Source organism: Simochromis diagramma, unplaced genomic scaffold, assembly GCF_900408965.1.
Source record: "Simochromis diagramma unplaced genomic scaffold, fSimDia1.1 OVJJ01000387.1, whole genome shotgun sequence".
NCBI lineage: Eukaryota > Metazoa > Chordata > Actinopteri > Cichliformes > Cichlidae > Simochromis > Simochromis diagramma.
In genome coordinates, this window is record NW_024387152.1 from 4,275,084 (window position 1) to 4,290,109 (window position 15,026).

The 15,026-nt window shown below is 44.3% G+C and overlaps 1 protein-coding gene and 1 long non-coding RNA gene across 10 annotated transcripts in view; one reads left to right on the forward strand and one right to left on the reverse strand.

Annotated features, from left to right (window-relative positions):
- Nucleotides 1-15,026, forward strand: part of rerea (arginine-glutamic acid dipeptide (RE) repeats a) — a 127,555-nt gene that overhangs the window by 83,587 nt on the left and 28,942 nt on the right. For 8 of the 9 annotated variants that reach the window (XM_040047895.1, XM_040047898.1, XM_040047896.1 and 5 more), the window contains 3 exons: nucleotides 4,249-4,354; nucleotides 6,419-6,515; nucleotides 8,142-8,246. In XM_040047895.1, the coding sequence (XP_039903829.1) occupies nucleotides 4,249-4,354; nucleotides 6,419-6,515; nucleotides 8,142-8,246 (308 nt within the window). Of the gene's footprint in view, nucleotides 1-4,248; nucleotides 4,355-6,418; nucleotides 6,516-8,141; nucleotides 8,247-11,826; nucleotides 13,225-15,026 lie in introns of those variants that run through there. The other variant, XM_040047902.1, reaches the window with a different exon arrangement.
- On the reverse strand, nucleotides 8,319-12,835 carry LOC120743894. Its single transcript, XR_005698273.1, has 2 exons — nucleotides 12,723-12,835; nucleotides 8,319-9,439 (listed from the first exon to the last, which is right to left on the reverse strand). It is a non-coding gene; the product is annotated as an uncharacterized LOC120743894 (long non-coding RNA).

Below are 15,026 nucleotides of genomic sequence, written 5' to 3' on the forward strand. Positions count from 1 at the left end.
CTTGTACCTCACAACTGCATGTTCACACACATGCAATATATTTTTTTATTTTTTTAAGTTTGTCTGTGTGTGCCGTCCAGATGGAAGTGCTTATTGAGTGCTGGTGTGCTGGCAGATCTCTCCGTCTCAAAGAGAGCGGGAGAAAAAGAGGGAGAGGAAGAACGAAAATGGGGAAGGGAGAAAAGCCGAGTGGAAAACCCTCCCAATCATATCCATCATCTTTGTGTGCTTGCGCGAGTGTACGTGTGATCTTCCCAGCCAGCTCTTCCTGCCTCCCCCTTCTCTAATCTTATCATGTTGGAGCAGCAGATTAGTCCTCCCAGATCCCATCTCTGCCTCCAAATGCCACAATCGCCCTTTTGTTCTTTTGGGTTGTGCTTTATTTCCCCTTCCGACAGGCTAGGTGAACACTCCAACTTTATGCCCTCCCTACCATTTTGTGTGTGTGTGTGTGTGTGTGTGTGTGTGTGTGTCAACACCAGTACCAGCCCTGATCTCACATACTCGAGCCTCCCTTGTCCTCGGGGCATTCGTTAACTAAGCTGTTAGCTCAGCAAGCCTGCTAGCTTAGCTGAACTGCTTGACATTCCTTGCTAACACCGAGCTGCTGCTGCTGCCGTTGCCTGCATGACCTCCCCCGTTCCCTCCCTCCCTCCCCTGCCGTCTCCTTTGTCTGCGGGTTTGGGATATGTCTTTCCTTCTTTACTTCTGGTTGCCACCTCCTGAAGGAAGTCATAGATCCTGGCTGGTGTTGTCGCCAGTGCACGAGGGGGTGGTCACTAACAGGGTTTGCAGAGGAAGAAGTGTGTTTGAAAGGCAGAGAAAATAAACAGAGGTTTCCTGTTAACGAGGTGCGCTGGGGGCCTGTCGTGTGGGAGAAGGGAGGATCTGGTATTGTTTAAAGCAAAGCTCTAGTGTTACAGTGGAAGGAAGAAGAGGAGGAGGAGGCGGAATTGGGCATTAGGTTTGAGGGTTACAGGTTGTAACAACGCTCTCTGGCTGCCATATTGCAAAGGCCGCTGTGAACAGTCGCGAGAGAAGCCGGTTGCTGCTCAAACACTTACAGGGATTGGGGGTTTTTGGGTTGAAAAGCACTGCATTGATTTTACACTCTCGCACTTGAAAACGCAGACTTAATCCCGCGCTCTCCGATCTTTGACTGATTTTTCTCCTTCGAATAACGGAGCTGTTTTTTTTTTTTTCACATTTAAAGCCTTTCCTTGTAAAGAGAAAAGTCTGCCCTCTGTGTATCCCTCTTCTCCCAGTCTTTGTAGCATTGTGGTCGTACACAGGGGCCCTCGCTCCAGAGTTGACTGCACAAAGAAAACTGCACAGCCATTATGGACCCAAGGGGCCAGCCATCTTTAGCTAGTCAAGGGGAGAATTAACTGGCTTGTCTTGTCTTGACTGCTTTCAGGACAGTGATGAATGCACTGATTCGTTTTTATTAACAGTGACTCTTGCCTCTTTTATTTTTTTTTTAGCTTGTTCCACAAGAAACATACTTTATGTTTTCCTAATAAATATCCTTTTTGAGAAATAGTTGAACCCCTGTCTGTCTGAGGAGTGCTAAAAGAATGCCACAGGCCAAGCTGAGCCATGGGAGGGAGGGGAGGTGCTATTGTGTTCAGCCCCAAAGCATGACTCTCAGATTTATATCACCTCAGTGAATAAAGGGGCAGTCTTGTACCCTGCGGGTTGCAGTGAGGAGGATAGTTGTGATTTTAAGTGAGAAGAAATGAGATGTTTTTTTTTTACTGCTCTCACCTTAATCTGCCTCCTTTCTCTCTCCTAATTTCTCCCCTTCTGTCTCCTCTGCTCTGCTTCTTCACCTCTTTCCCTCCGCCTTGTTTCGTTTCTTTCTCTCAGTAAGTCTTTTGGCCTCTCTGCAGTGAGCGGTACTCCCAGGGTTTAGGGCCTCAGGAGGAGGGGGAGGGCAGGGCCATGTTTAGCCTCTGGCAGGACAGACAAAGATGGCCGACACTGTGCGGGGCTCGGCTCTCTACAGGCAGCGTGGAATGCCTCTAATCAATTCAGCGTTGTGGTTCTTATGTTCTCCCTCTGTCATTTTCTGTGACAGGCTTAGCAAAGCCCAGACAATGCGAGTAGTAGTTCGCGCGGCGAGTCTGAGCTGTCTATCATCTCCCTTCATTTTCTCCCAGTGTTATCTACTCATTTTTCCACCCCGCATGTTTATGGAATTGTGATAATTGAAAGCTGCGCTCCACTCCCACTACGTGCTCCATATGTTGCACTCTCAGAGTCTCTCTCCGTCTCCCTCCCTCTTTTTGCCTGAGAGGGCTTAACGCCGCTGTGAGCTTCATAACAGCAATCTGCTCTGGAGAGTGGCGGCTACTCTCTAGCAACGAGGATACTGATGATAGTGGAAGCAACATTTGGTCTCTGCTTTGGTTGGTTTGAAACAATGCAGGCTAATGAATGAGACATACAACCTGCGCTTTTGTTTGTCTTCTTTTTCTTCTTTGCATCTTCTCTGTCTGCCTGTGCCTTTTTGTTTGCATCAGGCTCTGCATTTTGTGGGTTGTACAGACAGAAAATGAGATGTTCGGGTAGCACACCGGCAGCATTTACAGTCTGCCTTTAAAGTATTAATTATGTATAAGCACCGGATAACTACTCGTTCCGCTGTGGCAGGCAGCCCTGTTAGTCTAGAAGGCAACTGTGTCTGTACATTGGATAGACAAGAGGTATGGAAGGGTGGGCTGACTGCTTGGAGGGAGGGGGAGTGGCATGACGTCATTGCACACATTTCTACACACACAGTACGCCTTATTGCTGGGGGGGGGGCTGTGTCTTACTCCATCAGTGTTGGATCACAAGCAGTGTGTGTGTGTGTTGCTTGTGCGATGTTGCGTGCATATAATCATCCAGAGCAGTAAATGCAGCTGACTTGACTGCATGCCAGCTGCTGTTTAACACGTCCAGGCTCACTTACTCACTCATTCCTCCTCCCTGCTAAAGGTTTGAGAAAGGAAAAGAAATGAAAAAACAAAAAGTGGTGGAGTGAAAAGGTTTACAGTGGAAGACTGGCGTGGGGGGGGGTATGGAATATGGAAGGAGTGGAGAGAATGAGAAAACCAGAGGTGGTCTCGAGGTTTAAGGGGAGGTGATGATTTGCTTGGCTGCGTGTGCTCTCAGTCTCCTCCCCTGTGACATAACAGAACAATGTACTCCAAAGGCTTTAAATATCTTTACCCTGACCTCATGTTTCTTGCTACGCACACACACATATATACACAAGAGCCTGGAAAGGGTGGATGTTAAACTGTCTGCCTTGGATTACTGAAGTATCTTCCCCACCTTTTTATTTTCTCCCCTTGTGGTTTTTCTCCTGTACTCCATTGGCGGTGTCGGTGCAGGTGTCTCGGTCTGTTAGTTCAGTGCAGTGCAGCAGAGCCCCTAATAAAGATGGCTGGGGCCAAAAGGATTGTGTCGCAGTCCAGCACCCACCCTGGCAGTCTCTCTAATGTTCTTTCAAACCACTGTGACGGTCAGTTGGGTTTATGTGCAGTCACAATAAATATTTTATAACATGAAATGAAAACAGTATTTTGCCCTTTTCATCCCTCACCTCAGCACTAGTGTCAGTCTCTACCATTTTCTCCCCACACCTTCCCCCCCTGCTGTTTTTTTCCCTTCCCTCTGTGTGTTTTCATTGACTCACCCTGTGGAAAGGCTCTCTTCTCACCTCAGTGCTGCCACTTGCTGGCCAGCTGAAGGATTAAAAGAGATTTGCTGACTTGCATTTTATCAAAGAGCCAGTGGGTGGCAGCACATAAAGGCATAGAAGACTTGATACTGTACATGTGCATCAAAAAGCTTTATAAAGCCCTGGTAGTGTGTTAAATACATAATGGCTCATTAGAGTATTATCATTAAGTGAAGTGAAATCAAGGCAAAGGATTGCTTTGCACAAGGCATAGGTTGAACACTCATCCATTCCCCGCATGGTTCCTCTCACTCCATACTTCCTCCAGCGACGGCCATCCCACTGTTTACTTTATTAAGGCTCTAAATGCCCCACAATCCGTTTTTAATTGACTTGGTCTCTCTGCGTGCGTCTTGGCATCAGCCTGTGTGAGCCATAAACGGTGCATCTGCACGGCTTCGTTCTTTGCCAAAAGGCCAATTTGTGACGTCGTAATCAAACAGAACGATGTCTGTTTATCTTAGCGTGGGATCTTTTTAGTCTCCTGCTCACTCACTTTGTGTCTCTCTGTGTTGCAGAGTAAACGGGACCATCTGCTGATGAATGTGAAATGGTACTACCGCCAGTCAGAGGTGCCTGACTCCGTCTACCAGCACCTGGTGCAGGATCGCAACAATGAGAACGGTGAGGCCGCCGATTGATCGTTTAAACACACCTGCACATGTGCACATGTACAGAACGTGCACGCAAGAGAGTAAATCCATTTAATTTTCTGTGCTGTTCCTCCTCTACAAACACACACACCTGGCTCTGCTCTCCGCGCTGTGTCCCTGACAGCCGAGCCAATACCGCGGCTCTGTGCTGGTTCCCTGGGTAACACTGCTTCAGGCCAGACAGCAGCACAGTGGAGTGTTAATAACCCGCAGTGTCATGTGGCCCTTCAGTGTACACGCTCTCAACCCAGTCAGTGCCAGTGGACTCATCACACTCTCAGCACATTCACATCTACAGGAACACGAGCCTGCCAGTGATCTGCAGCCACTGAGTATCAAATCCTGAGAGAGGAAAAAGGAAAAAGGAGGGCATAGAGAGAAAGGATAAAAAAACAAGCCAAAGGAGAGAGAAGGTGAAATTCAGACGGCTTGAAAGTGCTTATCAATACATTTATCAACACAAACTCTTACTGTATGCTCAACTGTTTATCCAAACTTTAAGCAAATTCAACTGGTAAACAAAACGATGAGCTCACGAGTTCAGTTGTCAGCCTTACTGTTTTGAAATGTAATAATTTATAACAGCTTAGTCCTTAGTTGTTCATCTAGAGCAGGGGTGTCGAACTCCAGGCCTCGAGGGCCGGTGTCCTGCAGGTTTTAGATCTCACCCTGGGTCAACACACCTGAATCAAGTGATCAGTTCATTACCAGGCCTCTGGAGAACTTCAAGACATGTTGAGGAGGTAATTTAGACATTTAAATCAGCTGTGTTGGTTCAAGGACACATCTAAAACCTGCAGGACACCGGCCCTCGAGGCCTGGAGTTCGACACCTGTGATCTAGAGTGTTTAGCTAGCAACTTAATACATTTGTCTGTTACTGTTAGCTAAACATAAGCTACTTATCCATAATGTAAAGTAAATCAGCTATTAGCCATAGTTTTAGCTCCGTATTTCGTCCACGGTTCCACACTATTACTATTCTAATCATTCCCACATTTCTTTGGGGCTTTTTATTTTTTATTGGTTTATTATTTTTACTTAAATTTTTTTTTTAGTTGAAACATGTTCAAACCCACTCAGTAGTTTAAGTGTAATTAAAGAAACTAGCTGACCTATTCTCCATGTACCCCATGGCTACATATATCTGTGTTCTCTGTGTTCTTTGACTGTCAGAATTGAAAATGTCAACTACTCTACTTGGTTTTATTGCAGCAAGAACTCTGTGTCCTATAAACATGGTTGAAGTTAAATTAGTTTTGTAGTTAAATGTTACTCGGTGTTCTGAACACTTTGTCGTTGCACACAAGTTTAATTGTAGCCTTTTAAATGTGCGTGTTCCCGGAAATGTTTCTCAGCCTGATTATAAACTGCAATTTTATCTTCAAACTGAGATAAAATAACACACCTCACCTGTTGACACATCCTGTTCACAGTTGGCAGTTCTTGTTAGCCGGAGTGCCCCCAGTGGCTCGGCTTTTCTTTGCCTCACAGTACAATCATCTCTACCTTTACACGCTGTAAAAACAGCCTCCTAACCAAACAAAAAATCCAGATAGGATCAGGGTTGCAGCTAAGTACGGTGTTGTGCCATTTTCTTTTTCTACGATAATACAAGGATTGTGCCACACAGTGCTATACTATCAGCAGTCTGTCCTGGCAGCAGGGACTTGGACTATTAGAATTGATGTCACAAGGCCAGAGCTCACTGGCCACAGCTCAGGTCATTTGTCAAAGACAAGTCCCAACTTCCTCTTGTTGCCAGTGATGCATCGTAACTACCATGGGGGTCATTTCACTCGAGAACTGAACATTATGCTCTCTTCTGAAGGGATAGCATATTACTGGCTTTATTGAATTGAACTATTTATTGAATTACGGCGCAATATTCCACAGAGGTGCTTGTTACTGTGGGTAAACACAGAATTGTGCTGATACTTTTGTGGTTTACAGAGCTACTTTATCTCAAATCATTATTTTTGTCACAGATTATGTATATGATGTAGACTGACCACAGGCACTATTCCCTCCTGCAGACTCTGGCCGGGAGCTGGTCATCACAGATCCAGTGGTCAGGAGTCGAGAACTCTTTATCTCGGACTACGTGGACACTTATCATGCTGCTGCTCTCAGGTAAACAAACCCACACATGAGCAAACAAAACTGCACATAAAGACTGGAAGCTTTCTAAACAGTGCTACAGAAAAATGGAATACTTTCAGCACAGGCTTCACAGGTTTTTTTCTACACCGAGATTTCTGCTTCTAGAGCTCTAGTAACATCTAGGCTATTACAGTATTTGAATTTATAACAGCGTCACTGGAACAGCTTTTATTTGTGGATTTTGGTGCCTTTGTATACAAATTACAGAACTGTCATTCAACTTTCGTGGCACCTTCTGCTATGATTTTGTGTTTCTGTCAGCAAGATAAAGATAATCTTATGCCTTTTAATCAGAAATTGGAAAAAAGAAGAAGCAAATATTATACTTTTGCTGACTAATTCAATGGTAAAGCAAACCAGTTCCCTTTCCTTTTAATTGAAACACTGCTATCATAAAACATATGGCGGGTCTGAACCAGACTCAGGATATAATATAGTGTATTTTATTTATCCCTTTGCCTTCTGAGCCGTAAACCTCCATTATCCCCATATTTCTGCCACCTCTCCATGAATAATTATGTTGCTCTGATACCAAATTGCTTTATAGCACTACACACTGAGCTATTTCATTTTTACAATCCTAAAGTGATCATATAGCATGCTTTACTGGTTTTAGCAGGTGCTGCTAAAATAGAGCAGATGTGTAAAGATGCAAAGCCATAACTGAGGCACATACCTTTATGCTGTTGAACATTAAAACACTGATTAAAACAGCTCTGCATCAATACACACCTGCACAAGCTGCTAGAGAGCAGCCTATAGCGCCTCCTCTGTATATATTTAATGTCTTTGGAAATGCTCGCAGACTTAATAATTTTCTTTGTCTAGAAACAAATACGCTTTGTTCGGTCTTTGTCCCTGCCTCTGTCTCTTCCTCCCTCCTGGCTGACCACCCCTCCCCTCCTTTTCCCTCCTCTTCCCCTTTCCTTTAATCAAAACCATCTGCAAGCGGTAAAGCCATGTCTTCCAGAAACCACAGATTTTAGGGAAAATTAGCTGCAACTTCTCCTACACAGAGCTCCCTTTGATTTGTCTTTTTCTCTGGGCTTTAGATAAACGGGAGGGAATTCCAGTGGGATGCTGTAATGCCGCAGCTCTGAGCTCTCCAAAGACGGCTCTCCTTAGCACCCTTTAATCTTTTCAGGGGGAGGAAGATACTATTTCTCTGCAACGCAGCCCAGCTACATATGGCTGTGATGTCTGTTATTTTGATAGAGCCAGACACCAGGGTGCTGGAAACAGGAAATGGCATCAAGATGTGGTCAGAGCCGTGGCCTCCACGGCTCACTGGGGGGTAAGCGTGTTAGGAGGGGAGACAGGCAGGTTGAATTCCTTTTCCAGATCTCTGCGTCTGCAGCAGATGAGGCAACGCTGACATGTTCAGCTGGTGTTTACGGCTTAAGTAGCCAGAGCCTGATATTTCACCGCAAAAGTCAGCAGGTGCTGACAAGCAGCAGATACCTGCTGTCGCACTTGTCCCCTCCTATAGGCGAACATACCAGAAGCCTCTAATTAGGGCTACTTGTGCTCATGCTGGGGTGTCACTTTGTCATGTTGGTTGTTTTTGTCTAATAAAGCCTGTCTGCTCTCTTGCAGGGGGAAATGCAACATTTCCCATTTCTCTGACATTTTCGCTGCCCGGGAGTTCAAAGCCCGCATGGACTCCTTTTTCTATATCCTTGGATATAACCCAGAGACCAGGTGAGCTTACCGGCACTGATGGTGCACCCGTCTTAATTCTCCCCCAAGCTCTGAAATTCAGTCAGCCCTGCACAACACTGACACCACGTTTATTAAATCAGGACAACATCGATCCATCAGAAGTTCAGGTTGACATCCTCAGCATTTTTTTTTAAACAAACAAAAACTAAAATCTAAAAATATTCATTTTCACATCAGAAAAAGAAAAGCAGCAGGTCTCCGGCAATAAAGCCTGTTAGGATGACTACACAATTATCAATGTAGGTGACAGCTAATTTTCTGCTAATCGATGCCTGTATGAGGCAGCTCATTGTTATGTTGAGACAAAAATAGCCATTCATTATAAAGACACTTTGATGCAGCTAATATCGGATGAGGCATGTTGCTGGGGTTTGCATTAGTGTTAAATAACTTGCTAAATAATACATTTTTAGCAAGCTTACGCATGCAGGAGCTATACAGAGAAGCTATTTTTACCCCACATGAGACCTGAGGTCTCTACTTTCTTTCTTTTTTCTTTTTTTTTAAAAAAACGTGTAATGTCTAATGATGACGAAAAAGAATGATCCCGATGTGGTCCAATTATGGGGAATGAGCCAGGGAAACCCCCCATGGTTTGTAATTTTATTGGGAATGTATCGATATTTTTCATGTTGCAGGTCAGGTTTTAAACATTGATCTTTTGCGTTAAAATTATGATTAGAATCAAGATCCTGCACGTTAAGCGTCTGATTAAGGTTTCACTGAAAACATTTTGATATGCCACGGCAGCAGAGGTACGGGTGTTAAATAAGAAAAATAATGTTGATTGAGTTTCCAGATCCTGATCCTTGTGCATCCTGGAAAACTAGAAAACATTCTTTTTTTAAAAAAAGACAAAATTCACAATATTTATGTAGCTAATTAAAATAAAACATATTTTCATTACACGCAGTTTTGTATGCTCAGATAATAATGCCCTAACTTTATGTTAAGCACATCAACATATGACAAAGCGGAGCCTCTTCTGCTGTTTTTCTTCTGTGCATTAGATTATGTTTTGGAGTTTTCCAATGACGGTTGTCTTGTTCAACCACATAAACACTCCTCACTTCTTCATTCTTTCAATCACCTTCTGGCAGTGCTTATCCACAGGCCTGCTGATATCCAGGTGTGTTTCTCCTTCTGTGCAGAAATGTGGGCTTGCAGAGCCCCTAAGACAAGAGGCAAAACAAATCAACAGATTACACATTATGATTGTGCTATATACTAGGGGTGCAACAATACTCGTATCGATATTGAACCGTTCGATACAGTGCTTTCGGTTTGGTACGCATATGCATGAACAATACAAAAATTTTTATTTATTTTATCAACTTTCCTTCTGACCATGCTGTATGTGTTGAGCGCTCAGTGGATCTGCGTTCCACTACTGCGCCTAGGCTGCACTGTCGAGCGCAGATCCACTGAGCGCAGCGCAAGCTAGCAAGACAGAAGCTAAGCTAGTTGCAACATGGCAACTGCCTCAACGCTACCCGAAATTGAACCTCCCCCACCCTCATTCAGATGTGGCCTTTGGAACTATCTTGGTTTTCATGTGAAGCATGACCCTGATGGTAAGCGCGTCATGGACAAAAGTAAAACAGTATGTCGGATGTGCCACGCAATGCTCAATTGGTGGGAACTAGTGCGTTAGCGCAGTTAGCTTGTTAACGTGTTGACGCCGTCCAGTCCCACGCACAGGGCGATCCGCGGTAACTCGTTAACGGAGATTTGCCGCGTTATGGCGTTAATGTCATTTTAACGAGATTAATGCTACAAACTTTACCCGAGTCATTTAGACAGACGTTAGCACATGATTCTCCTTATGGGGACATGATATGTTTAATATGCTGCTGAGAATATAGCCCAGAAGAAGCGTATAGTATAGCTTTTATTTTGGAAAGAGCCATTTCTCTGTAATAAACTCTTTTCCAAAGATGAGTGATTTCTCGATCAGATAGATTTATTTTATTTTTTAATTATTTTGTTGTTTCAGCAACATTACATTTAAAAACTGTACTTTTGAGTTAAAATATATATTTATAATTTTAATAAATGACAAATTGAAAGACATTAAAAAAAAAAAATTGTATCGAAAAAAATATAGAACCGTGACACCAAAGTATCGAACCGAGCCGTGAATTTTGTGTATCGTTGCACCCCTACTATATACATGTCCACAAAATGGTACCAGGATATCCCCACATGTATTTATGGAGGCCTTGTCTGAATCATAAATATCAAGTCAAAATGTTCTGCTTGCATGACCCCAGTCATATTCAAAATGTTATAATAAGAATATTATCAAAATATTTGTCAAACCGTCTTTCCATACATTTTCTTAACCGCACATCAGGTTTGCAAGGAGGCTGCCGTAGAACATGAGGGAGGGGGGACACTGCATGCAGTTTTACTAAGTGTCATAACTGAACAGAGCAATGCTTGGAAAGTCGATGCTACATCCTAACGCTAGAGGTGTATAAAATGAAACACCTGGCCACCCAGTCTGCCTTTACAAACACTGTTGAAAGAATGGGTCGTTCTGAAGAGCTGAATGAATTTGAGCATGACGCTCTGACATGATGTCACCACCGAAAGGAGTCAGTATGTGAAATTTCTTCTCTTGGAGATCTTCCACACGTAGCTATAAGCGCTATTATTGCAACGTGTTTCGGAACCAAGAGGAGCTCGGCCGCAAAGTTAGAGTGGAGACCTGAAGCTCATGGTGCGTAAACGTCTCCAACACTCTGCTGACTCAGTAACTACAGAGCTTTAAATCTGAACTGGCATTAACATCAGCACAAAAACTGTGCACCAGGAGCTTCATGGGATCGATTTCTAGCACAGCGCTGTGTTTCAGTAGTGCTATGCAATACGGCAAAGTTTTAGTAAATATAGAGCTAGTATTGCCATTACCAATTCCAATATTGATGGGTATTGTTTAGGTTTTATCCGATATCGCTGCCAAACTGGTACTTTTGAAACGATGCCGGTGCTTAAACGGTGCTCGAACTGGTGCTTAAAGAATGGAGATCACAAACTTTGTCCTAAAACCTCTCATGTTTTGCTGGGTTTTTTTGTAAAAAGATAACAATGTTAGCCTTTTCTGCAGCTATAGGGCATATATGGTATCACTCTATCAAATAAGAAGACAGCTGCATGTAACTACGACGGTGTTTGCTAGTTCACCTTACATGCATTAATTTAATAACGTGGTTAGCCTACTCAACATAATTTACACACGAACAACATTAAGCTACTCACGCAGAGAAGAACGGCTGCTGCTGCTACACTGGCAGGGCTAGGGGCCAGGACTCTCCTCTTCGGGTTCTTGGGGGATGTTGCTAACTCCGGGTCCGATAACAGGCACCACACCCGCAGTAGATGTGCCCGGTGTGAGGTCTTGCAGCAAGCTATCAAATACGGTGCATTTCTCGGCTTTTATAAAAAAACGCAATGCGTCGCCAGGTGTTTCATCAGATTCGAGGTGTTACCTCCTTTGCACAGTATCAGCTTAAAGCACTTGTTGCAGGCTGCTGAGTTTGCATCTTTTGCTGTGAAGTACAGCCAGACTTTGACCGCTTCGCCTTGGGCATTTTTAATATGTAGCTCTGCTCTAAAAGAACGTACGTACCTGGGCCCGCCTACTATCCTTGCGAAGGTAAAGTTATTGGCTAAAATCGAAAGTGTATGACATCTCAAGAAAAAAAAAAACAGCACCGAAATGTGCGCTGCTTTTCGGTCTGGTTACTACCGTTTATGTTAGAACTGGTGTCATAATGGCACCGGATACCGGTACCCATCCCTGTATAGGGGTAGGAGTATGTCATGATTTGAGATGAATCATCATTAATCTGCACATTTTAATGACCACTAAATCGCTGTGATTTCACTGTGTACGAAACACACCTTTTGCTCTTCCTGCATTTTGACATTATTTATTTATTTATTGGAGACCTGTAATGTAAACGTGTCCATCTCTAAAGCACTTTGGATCCAGTTCTGTTGTTTAAATGTTCAATAAGCTGTAAATAAAACAGACATGACAGTCAAATCAAAAGCGTTCCAACGTTTTTCATAGTTTTTCCAAAACAAACAAACAAAACAAAAAAACCCAAACAATTATTATGAAGCACAATTCAGTGTTCTACATACTGAACTTGGAGGATAGAAACAAAGTATCGATCCTATCGGGCTAATATCAATCAGATACTAATACCAGCGTTGGTATCGACCCGCCCGCCACTATTTTTCTGTTACACTTGAATATTTCTACTTTTTTAATATGTCTCTTGATCTTCACTTTAACTGATGCATTTTTACGCTGATGCCCTTCAGTATAAATATAACATTTCTTTAGACACGATGAGCTTTTTCATTCATTCAAGTGCACGAGTACAAAACGAGAGAACCCCCCTTGTGTTATTATCACTGGTTGTGCGGGGAATGCCTCACGTGTTGCAGTGACAGCTGTCCTTGTTGTTGGCACTGATGGTTGCCAGCTGGGAACCCCCCTCCATCGGGGCCCCCTGTTCCACTCTCGGTCTTCCGCTCCCTTCCTCCCTCCTCGTTTGGTATTCCGAGCTCGGCGTCTGCAGCATTGCAATTTCACTCTTGTTTATTATGGTGCAGACATACGAGGAGAGATGAATTCCGTATCCCGCATGCGGCTGTGTCTGCCTGCCTCTTAGTGCGTGCGTGTGTGTGAGGTCGCAGCACATGCTCAGTAGTGTGTGTAGAGGAGCGAGCCGAGCTTGCGACGCTGTACGTGCTGGCTGAGGTCACAGCACAAGCTCAGTGAATACCTCTCCGGGAGCGAATGCGTGGTTCTCCATTTTGAGCACCTAGGAATAGGTGTGAGAGGGGAATTAATTTCAACCAGCGTTACACACACAGTGTCAGCACCCCCACCTTAGGGCTCGATGTCAGAAATGGACGATTTGTTCAGTCCCCGGAGGTAGGTTTGCGATCACATTGTCGCGCTTTCCCCGTGCCATTTATCGGTTGCGAGTGCGCGAGTGTTTGGCTCGTCTTATTTTCATGGAGTCGCATTCCAGCTGTCTGACAGGACTGTGTGATGTGTGTGAGAGCCGTCCGCGCCGCTGTCATTGTGTTAACCGGCTGTGTTTGTGTGTCGGTGGCGGGGGAGAAAAAAACCGAGTGTCGGGAGCCCGAACGCTTCTGGACGCGCAGGCTGTCACCGCAGCCTCGCATACCGTTACGCGTCTGGAGTCGCTCCGCACCTTTTTGTGCATGCGCTTCATTCAAGCTTCCGATAAACGCACATTGTCGGGGTGTTCATCCGCAAGTGTGGGGCTGGTGAACGTGCTGCCGGTGTGGTTATATGGTGTGCGTTAAGACCAGCAGAGGCTTCCCTGGCTCCATTTTGCATCTCCTGTTTACAACCGGGATGATGACATGGCGTATGAAGCAATGCCGGGGAGGGGGTGCAGGCAAAGCTCAGACGGCTGTGCTGCCAGCTGCGATTTACACAAGCCTACCGATCACGATACCAACAACACCAACTTGAGTCTGCTGCTTCTTCTTCTGTTTTTTTTTCTGCTGCGCTACAATTATGTCAGTGTGCCACAGTCTAGCTCAGCGATTGGCTGGAATTGATGGCGGAGGGGGCGGGGCTATCCTTGATTGCACACAAAGTTGCCCAGACTGTCACGTTGTTGTTTTGGGTTTTGATAAGTAAGCCTGTAATTACTTGACAAGATCGTGTGCTAATGCTGAGTTAGAGCAGAACTTGTTGTAACAAGTGGCCATGTTTTCATAGTGTTTACTGTGCTAGGCAACAGGCTTTGAGCTGCTTAATGGGGGTGGGGGGTCATTATTAGTGGGGGCAGTGTTTTATGAATACTCGAGCACAGCTGCCCAGATAGTGCTTCATCCATCCATGCCTTCCTTTGTTTGCTATGAATAATTGTATTAAGCTGATGACCAGGATTTCTCAATAAGTATAAAAATCAGCTGCTGGATGCATGATTAAGGAATGCTTGATATATATGCATCTATTTTTTTTTATCACAGGCATCAGTGCTTGTGTTGCAGGCTTGCTTTTGTTTAAGAGTACCTGCAGTCTTTATGGAAACTCCTCCAAGCCTCCTGCTGCGATCTGTATTCTGCCTCCTCTCTCAGGACCTGCGCAGCATTAAAGCACGGCTGTCTTCAGACACACTGTTCTCATTCTGGAGCACAGGTCCTCATTTGTCATCCTTACTGCCTCCTGCCAAATGTGCCGTGGACCTGGCCCGACTGCACATTGTCAGAAACGCGTTTTGTGAGAACTTTTTTCACTGTGTGCAGGAACACACTCTGTAAATCAAATAATTTTTTTCCTCTTCTTTTTTTTTTTTTTTCTCCCTTTGTCATGCAGGCGTTTAGATGTGCAGATGTGGATGGTATATCTGTTCTGCTCTAATAAATCAAAAGGAATGGTTATTGTTTGTTCATTGTTCGCCACTCACAACTGTTTGGGAAGTTTCAGACATATAATGGTGTCTGAAACCCGGCTTTAAGTGGGCTTATGAAATTGTTATGAAACCTTTATAGTCTTATCTGGATTGCTGATGACGCAGAGAACCACCGTATTTCATCTTTATCAGCACTATTCATCACTGTAGCTGCCAGTTTCTGAGTGCTTTATATTTAGTTTGTCTTATTCGCTGAGAGCGTTGGTAATAAAACCAAGTGAAGTATTTCGATATGTTTCGAAGCGGCAGGCGGTGTTTTGGCAGCTGAGGTTCGGGTTTT